At 43.5% G+C, this 9,405-nt stretch overlaps 1 protein-coding gene across 1 annotated transcript in view; it reads right to left on the minus strand.

Annotated features, from left to right (window-relative positions):
- Nucleotides 1-2,719, minus strand: part of EIF4E (eukaryotic translation initiation factor 4E) — a 52,781-nt gene extending 50,062 nt beyond the window's left edge. The window contains exon 1 of the mRNA XM_023190937.1: nt 1,176-2,719. Within this exon, the coding sequence (XP_023046705.1) occupies nt 1,176-1,193 (18 nt within the window). The 5' untranslated portion in view covers nt 1,194-2,719. The remainder of the gene's footprint in view (nt 1-1,175) is intronic.
- Between the last annotated feature and the right edge of the window lie 6,686 nt (nt 2,720-9,405).

Consider the following 9,405-nt stretch of genomic DNA (forward strand, 5'->3'; position numbering starts at 1 on the left):
GCCAGTCCTGGCAAACTCAAATTATGAAAAATATACCCTCTGCTTAAAGATTAACTACAAACCTACCCTGGGACCAGCTTGCTTAAGTTTAAAATGGTGCCTAAATTGAAAGGAAAGCCTGTAGCATAGAGAAAAAAAAAATCAAATGGAAAAGTAAATGTAAAAGTTTATATTTCCGATAAACTGCGTCTCAGAAATCTTCCAGGAGATAAAGACTCGGAAGAACAGAGGGATCTAGCCCCATTCGCATTCTCTGAGGCGTGCGCACTGCGCGAAAAGGATGAATGAATGGAAGTCCGCGCGTGTGAAATGCAGCAGGTCCGGCCGGCAAGCCGACCGGCTACAGCGATCTGTAGGCCTCGCTCCTCCCCCTTCTCTCCTCCATGACAGCCCAGTCCCAAGCATGGAGGGGCGAGGACAATGTGATACCCCTTCTCACCACCACCATCCCTCATTCTACTTGGAGAGCTTCACCGTGACACTCGAGTGTTCTTTCTCACCCCAACCTTTCTCGCCTCCCCTGGCGCAAACACCGGCAACACTCCGGCGCGCTGGATTAACAGGCGCTCGCCCCTCTCAACTCCTTAAGCGAGGTCGAAGCTCCTCCGCGCGTGCCGCGGTACCACTCCCGCCTAACCCACCCTCCGGCAACACTCGCCCACCGGCTCCACAGTCCACCGGTCTAAGGAAGACGTGCGCGCGCCCCGCACCCGGGGGCTGGGGCTCTGGAGGGAGAGAAAGGCTGCCCCAGGGCTCCCTCCTCCATCTCACTCCAGGCCAACTCGCCGCCCACCCTGCCTGCGGATCCCAGTGCTCGCTGGGAGCCGGCCCCGCGCCTTCCCATCACTAAGACACCATCCCCACACAACTAGCCCAGAACCCCAGCTACCCTCCAGCCTGTAGACACCTCGCGGCTCCGCAGGAGGCGCCATGCCGCCCCTCCCCCACACCGCTCCCCCAGTTCTCGGGCCCCCACCAGAAAGTGTGCGCTACACGCCGCCTCGGCCAGCCTCCGGGACGTCCCCACTTGTCCGCGGGAGGTCAGGTCCAACATGAGGGGGAGGGGGCGGCAAGGGGTAGAGTGCGCGCCGGGAACGCAGTCCCGCGGAGTCCCCCAGTTAGAAGGGGGACGGAGCGCGGGGACCCGTGGGGGTGGGGGCCAAGGCAATACTCACCGGTTCGACAGTCGCCATCTTAGATCGATCTGATCGCACAACCGCTCCAGAAGGGGGGGTAAGAGGAAAAAATTGAGATTCAAACCGGATTGGCCAGCTACTGGCCACGTGACGGACGTGTCCGTTTGGCCCTGGCGGCGCCTGCGCAAGACTGCGGCTGCGTGGGTAACGAGAGGCTTCTGGGAAGTGGAGTCTCTCTCCCACTTTTTTTTTTTTTTAAGGCAAATTTTTTTTAAAAAAGGACTGGTCACGTGGCTGATGGGTAGGGTGCGCGGTTCTCAACGCGGCGGACGCTCGCTTGCTGGAGGGTGGTTTCAGTCCTCTGCTCTTCCTCCTGGATAGCTGCGGTCACACTTACTGCCAGGCATGCCTACTGTGCCCTTTGTCGCCCTGTCCTCCCATCTTCCGCGGAAGGTTGGGAACTGCAGGCTCAGCACACACAATAAGGCTTCATTTGCTTAGTTGAGGTCCCAGGAAAAGTTGCTTGTGTGTTTATTTAGTTTTCTTTTGACCTCCCACCATTTTCTCTTAGTTTCAAAAAGTGGCGGCGATGCAGAGTCGTTTAGGCAATCAACCCTTCCACGTCCCCTGACTCCGCTAATGCTGGTGGTCGTTCGTTGCCATTTCTGCGAAAGAGGACGGACGGAACCGCCCGCAGTACCCGCTTGCCACCGGCTGGATGAGGGGGAGGGGACGACAGCTTTTACTGTCCCAAATCCTGAAATTAAGACCTCAGGGCTAAATCTTAGGTGGCAGTAAAAATTACTTGGAAGTTCTGTGCAACCGTTCCAATAGTCTGCTTTAACGTGCACAGAAATAGCCTAAGTCCAGGTGCCAGCCAGGGAAGCCACTCCGGCCCCGCTGACTAAGCCCTGGACTGATGGTCTGGAGTCGTTAGGCAGGGTCAACTATGCCTCTTGACGTTGACTCATTCTCCTTAGGCGAGTGACTTAGTGGTTCGGCGCCTCACCTTTTTTATTTATGAAACAAAGGTGATGATACACTTACCTCACAAGGGTGTGCTTTGTAATGACTGTAACCGGCTTTGAAAATGCACTGGACTCTAGAAATGATTCATAATAAGCAACCGCATGCCTTCCTAAAGATCAGCTGCTTCTCCTTTTTTTTGTTTTTTTTTTTTTTAGCAAAGTTTAAATTTTTTTCTTATGTTTACTTTGATTATGATGTACACCAGTGTGGTTTTAAATGATCAGGACCTTTTTTTTTTTCCTTTACAACTGCAGCTGCCGTCAATAGAGGATTTAATATTCATGAAATTATTGTTATGCTCACAACAGTCACTGGCAATCAGAAATTTGTCCCCACGCTGGCATCCTACATTTCCTTTCCCTCTAAGATACTGTGCTATCATTTCTCAAGACCTTGTTTTTGCACAGTTCGGCTACTAATACAACAAATAGAGATGAAGAAATCTAGCAGATTCCCAAGGTTCTAGTGAAGAAGACACTGTCTCATTACTATTTCTCATGCTTTTAAATAATGTTGACACCTGGAAAAGGAGTGTATGCAGGCTGCCTGTGCCTGTCTGCTTATAGTGTTACTGAGGTCCAGAGCTGTGTCATACCTATTATTGAGTACATAATGGATACTTGAGTTGACTAACACATAATTGAGGCTGTATAAGAACTCAAAGTCATTGCCTGTTCATATGTTTTGGTTTACCTGAATATCAGAAGTGATTAATAAAAGCTTATGTCTAGTGGGCTTAGCTCTACTACGTTTTAAAGTAGATAGAATTAACAGGCCAGGTGCAGTGGCTCACGCCTGTAATCCCAGCACTTTGGGAAGCCGAGGCAGGAGGATTACCTGAGATGAGGAGTTTGAGACCAGCCTGACTAACATGGTGAAACTCTGTCTCTACTGAAAATACAAAAATCAGTCAGGCATGGTGGCACATGCCTGTAATCTCAGCTACTCAGGAGGCTGAGGCAGGAGAATCACTTGAACCTTGGAGACGGAGGTTGCAGTGAGCTGAGATCCTGCCACTGCACTCCAGCCTGGGTGACACAGCGAGACTCCATCTCCAAAAGAAATATAATAATAAACAAATAAGTGGATTTCTACTTACAGAGACTATCTACTGTTACTTAGACTATTCAGAATAATTCTGTTGATCGCATTGTTATTTTCTGCTGGTTAAAAGTGGTGTCAGGTTACCTTCTTTGAAGAGAAAAAGACAGCATAGGTGTCCTATTTTCTCCTTCCCTTCCTTTTCCCTGCCCTCCCCTCCCCTCCCCTCTCTCCCTCCCTCCCTCTCTCTCTCTCTTTCCTTTCTTTCTTTCTTTCTCTTCCTTCCCTTCCCTTCCCTTCCCTTCCCTTCCCTTCCCTTCCCTTCCCTCCTTCCTTCCTTCCTTCCTTCCTTTCCCTCCCTCCCTCCCTCCCTCCCTCCCTCCCTCCCTTCCTTCCTTCCTTCCTTCCTTCCTTCCTTCCTTCCTTCTTTCTTTCTTGGTGTTGCTCTGTTACCCAGGCTGGACTGCAGCCTTGACCTTCTGGATTCAAGGGATCCTCCCACCTTAGCTTCCCAAGTAGCTAGGCATGGGCCACCATGCCTAGCTAATTTTTCTATTTTTTGCAGAGACGAGGGGTCTAGCTATGTTCCCCAGGCTGGTCACAAACTCCTGGGCTCAAGCGGTCCCCCTACCTGGGCCTCCCAAAGTGCTGGGATTGCAGGCATGAGCCACCATTCCTGGCCAGATGTCCTATTTTCATGAAGCTGTTATATAACAGCAGAAAATCAATGAGATTAGCAAGGAAATACCTATAGGACTGAAAGCTAGTGATGTTCTTAAAACTTTTTTTAAACAACAGTTTCCATTTTTATTAAGTTTTCTGTTGACCAAAAAACTCCCTCTTGTCAATCAAGACTCACACTTTTACAATACTTATGGATGCTCTATTCTTTATGGTTTAGTTTATTTCCATTTGTAAATAGTTTTTAACAATATTTCTTTATCTTTTTCAAGCACAGAGTTTCAGGAAAATCTGCATTTTTGTATATACTTTGTTGCATGTGTTTTATGACCATTAATGTGTCTTTGCCTATTTAAGATTCTACCATGTCAAAGATTTAACGATTAGGTTTTTATATATGCATGTATGCGGTTGTTTTGTTTTTTGCCAATCTTAAATATACAGAGCTGAAATTGTATGTTTTATTTCTCTATTTATTCTCTATTATTCTTTATTTGCTCTTCAAAGGACTTGTAATTCCAAGTTCATTTACAAAACTGACCAGAAACCATCCAATAAGCACTAAGTTAGTAATGGAAACTATGTAACCAGTGGAGGATATTGAAAGGACACAGGAAGTACAGGCACTTCCTTCCCTGACTGTAAAATCTGGTTGGTGTACTAAGTCATAGAAATATAAATAGTTCAGTACCCATATAAAGAAGTGTGACTAAGAACCAAAAGGATGCAGTTAGCAAGCACCACAGCCAGCACACATTCACATAATGAATGGGAGAGTCACATACTTCCTTCCCTCATTTCATCCAGGCCTCTGTACCAATGTGATCTCCTGAAGGAGGGCTTCCTTGATCACCCTATCTAAATTACTGTTTCCATTACTCTTTATCCCCTCACTCTGCTTTGATTTTCTTTAGGCCAGTTCATAACCCTAACTCTAAACTTGCTATTAAACATTATTTAATTAGTTGTTGATTGCCTCTACTACTAAAATATTAGCTCAGTGATGATTTGTAGATAGATTGCTATCAAATATTTGGGGAAAACTCAAATGTAATTTTTTTCTTTTCCCCTGAGATGGAGTCTCACTCTGTTGCCCAGGCTGGAGTGCAGTGGCACGATCTTGGCTCACTGCAACCTCTGCCTCCTGAGTTCAAGCCATCCTCCTGCCTCAGCCTCCCAAATAGCTGGGACTACAGGTGTGTGCCACCACACCTGGCTAACTTTTGTATTTTTAGTAGAGACAGGGTTTCACTATGTTGGCCAGGCTGATCTCGAACTCCTGACCTCAGGTGTTCTGCCCGCCTCGGCCTCCCAAAGTGCTGGGATTATAGGCGTGAGCTACCAGGCACCTGGCCAAATGTAATTTTTTTTAAAGATTAGTCTCAGAACTAATAATGGAACTAGTAGGAAAATTACTATATGCTAGTTGCTGTGTTAAGTCATTTACATGCACTTATAGTACCTCATTGTATGTTCAAAACAATATTTTGAGGTAGATATACTTATTTTTCAGATAAGGAAACTGAAGCTTAAAAAACTTAAATGACTTTCACAAAAACACAATTCTATCTTTGGAGCTCTTAACCACTATATATTATTAACTAGATGGTAATTGGACCCTATAATAAGAAAGATCATTGAAACAGAAAGAAATAATCTGCAAAGTATGTGAAAAATTTATGTAGGTAGTATGTTGAGCCAACAACAAGATAGTTATCAAAAGGAATTTATCTTATAAAACTGAAATTCTGAAAAAATAAAATATATGGGATAAATCGACAGTCTTTAAAAATAACTCAAGGCTGGGTGCGGTGTCTCATACCTGTAATGCCAGCACTTTGGGAGGCCGAGGCTGGAAGATAACTTGAAGCCAGGAGTTCAGGATGAGCCTGGGCAACATGGTGAGACATCATCTCTACAAAAAATAAAAAGCAATTAGCCAGGCATGGTGGCACATGTCTATAGTCCTAGTTACCTGGGAGGCTGAGATGGGAGGGCTCCATCCCAGGAGATCAAAGCTGCAATGAGCTATGATCATGCCACTGCACTCCACCCTGGGTAAGAAAGCAAGACCGTGTCTCAAAGAAAGAAATACGTTAATAGGTGGGAGTTGGCTGCTTGACATCTATAAAAGAACAACCTAGAATGACAATATTTGGTAATCCATCTCCAGCATTATCCCAGGGACAGGGTGCCTTGGCACAAAAATATGAATCTCTGGTCCATTGGCCTTTGTTGGGGTTAGTTGCTTGAGGACACAAACTGTATGACTAATTCACCTTGTTTGACTTCCAGATTCATCAAGCAACCATATGATAAACATATCTTTCCATATTGGTTTACATGTAGGGCTGATGAGAAAACATAACTATCCAGACCATAATAGTTACATTGCTCAGAGTCCATTTTAAAAATGGTATTCGGTTTTCTGCTTTGTTGGCTTGTCATAATTACCCTCTATGAGTTTGGCTAAGGGAAAGATACTTCTCTGGACTGGATTTTCTCTGAGTCCTGAGACTGTGATGATTCTCTGAGGAAATGCTATCCTATAGGTATTGTCTGGGTAACTGACCATCCTTCCCCAGGAATTGCCATGAGCCTCTCTTTGTACTCCAACTATATCAATGGAGACCTGTGAATTAGGAACTCTTTTAAAATGTAGTTTAAATGGGGTCTTGCTCTGTCACCCAGGTTGGAGTGCAGTGGCGTGATCATAACTCACTGCAGCATTGTACTTATGGGCTCAGAAGATCTTCCCACCTCAGCTTTCCAAGTAGCTGGGGCTACAAGGCACGTGCCACCACACCTGTCTAATTTTTAAATTGTTTTTGTAGAGACGAGGCCTCGCTATATTGTCCAGGCTGGTGTCAAACTCCTGGCCTCAAGTGATTCTCCTTCCTTAGCCCCTAAAAGTGCTGGTATTACAGGTGTGAGCCACCATGCTCAGCCTTAATGTATTTTAATAGCAAATTTACAGGAACTGCACGAAAGATAGACACCATTAAAAACATGTACTTGCTGTAGGACAACCCAGAAAAGTATAGTGAATGGATAGAATCTATTGAATGATAAAAACTGTAGATATCATTTAGTTGCCATCAATAATAAATTTACTTATTTTTATAAAATTCAGATAGTAGTATTGTCCAGAAAAATTTAACAGGTTTCTTTTAATTGTTATAAACTACTGAAACTTGCTCACTGAAATATTTGACCTGCATTAATGATTAATGCTTCATTTAAACACTTTTTTCTTTTTCTTTTTTTTTTTTTTTGAGACAGAGTGTCACTCTGTCACCTAAGCTGGAGTGCAGTGGTGCAATCTCGGCTGACTGCAACCTCCGCCTCCTGTGTTCAAGCAATACTCCTGCCTCAGCCTATCGAGTAGCTGGGACTGCAGGCGCACACCACCATGCCCGGCTAATTTTTGTATTTTTAGTAGAAATGGCCAGCCTGGTCTCGAACTCCTGACTTCGTGATCCACCTGCCTCGGACTCGCAAAGTGCTGGGATTACAGGCGTGAGCCACTGCGAACCCTTATTTTAATTTTACAGTCTGAGAGATACCAATTCCCATTACCTACTCAGGACATTGCTTGAAAACATGGGATGTACTCAAATATGACCAAGGAATTTTGAAAATTAAAAGATTGGAGCAGAATTGGAATTTTAAAAATTGTTTTATTATTCTAGTTAGTTTTTTGTTTACTCTTTCCTTGGTGATTTTTATGAGACTGAAGCACTACCTACTGGCTAATAAGGCACCTTGGTGTTTTTTTTGTTTTTTTGTTTTTTTTTTTGAGACAGAGTCTCACTCTGTCACCCAGGCTGGAGTGCAGTGGCGCTATCTAGGCTCACTGCAAGCTCTGCCTCCCAGGTTCATGCCATTCTCCTGCCTTAGCCTCCCGAGTAGCTGGGACTACAGGCACCTGCCACCACGCCCGGCTAATTTTTTGTATTTTTAGTAAAGACAGGGTTTCACTGTGTTAGCCAGGATGGTTTTGATCTCCTTACCTCATGATCCGCCCGCCTCGGCCTCCCAAAGTGCTGGGATTACAGATATGAGCCACTGCACCTGGCCGGCACCTTGATTTTTAAAAGAAAATCAATAAAAAGAAAAAGTAAAGAAAAAAATTTTTAAGGGAAGCCTCTTCTATTCTAATATATCCATGTGCCAACTCTTTATGCTTTTACAATTATGGGGTGCAACGAGTTTTTGTTTGTTTGTTTAGAGACAGGGTCTTCCTCTACTACTAGGCTGGGGTGCAATGGCACAATCCCGGCTTACTGCAGCCTCTAACTCTGGGGCTCAAGCAATCCTCCCACCTCAGCCTCCTGAATGGTAGTTAAGACTACAACGTGCCACCATGCCTGGCTAATTTTTTTTTATTTTTTGTAGAGAAAAGATCTTGTTATGTTGCCTAGGCTAGTCTCAAACTCCTGGGCTCAAGAGATCCTCCGGCTTCGGCCTCCTAAAACTCTTAGATTATATGCATGAGTCACCCCCAGCCTGCACAAACAATTTTGAATTCTACATTTTTTCCACATGACATCTTATTGCAAACATTTTGGACATTCCCTATAGATGGGATAACAGTTTTTAAACTTTTTTTTTTTGGAAAAAATTTAAACTTACAGAATACTTGTAATAGTAACTCTTCTTCTAAGCCCTTATAAATTCACCAATTATTAATTTGTTGCATTGCCTCTCTTAATCTCATAACTTCTGAACCATTTGCGAGGAAGTTGCAGGCAAGATGATCCTTTACCTCTAAATACTTCAACATGTTACTCCTATGAATAAAGACGTTTTCTTACAGCACCGTAATACAAATAATGAAATCATGAAATATAATAGTAGTTTTATCTAAAATAAAAATCATAAAATCAACATTCATATTTTGCCAGTTTCTTCAGTCATTTTGACAGAAATACTACAAAAATAATATTGTATTCTTCCTGGTGCATCACATCATCACTGGTAACATTAGTGGCTTCAGAATATTCTACTGAGTGGATATATCACAGTTCCCTTAATCAGTTCCAAATGGTTACATATTCAGGTAATTTCGTCTTATGCTATTATAATGTTCTAATGCATACATTTATGAAAAACGTATTTTCCTATTTAGATGATTTCCTCAGGATAATTTTTCATCAATAGAATTAGTTTATAGGATACATAGTTATGACTGTTTATACATAATGGAATTCGTGTTCCTCTCCAAAAGTGTGGTATCAGCATAAGATGTCACAGCCAACTTATCAGTGTTGGGTGTTAAAGGAATTAAGAATGTATTGTTAATGATTCTTGTTGCTAGTTTCAATATTTACTTATTCACAACCTTTACCTTTGTTTCATTACCTGTTATTTTGGAAATGTTGAAATCTACAAAAAATGTGAAACAATACAACAAGCACTTATAAACCCTTCACATAGATTCTCTAGTTGTTAATCTTTGAATCAATAAGGATTGATAAGGGCTGGGTGTGGTGGTTTACGCCTGTAATCCCAACAC

The sequence above is a fragment of the Piliocolobus tephrosceles genome, chromosome 3, assembly GCF_002776525.5.
Source record: "Piliocolobus tephrosceles isolate RC106 chromosome 3, ASM277652v3, whole genome shotgun sequence".
In the NCBI taxonomy this organism is placed as follows: domain Eukaryota; kingdom Metazoa; phylum Chordata; class Mammalia; order Primates; family Cercopithecidae; genus Piliocolobus; species Piliocolobus tephrosceles.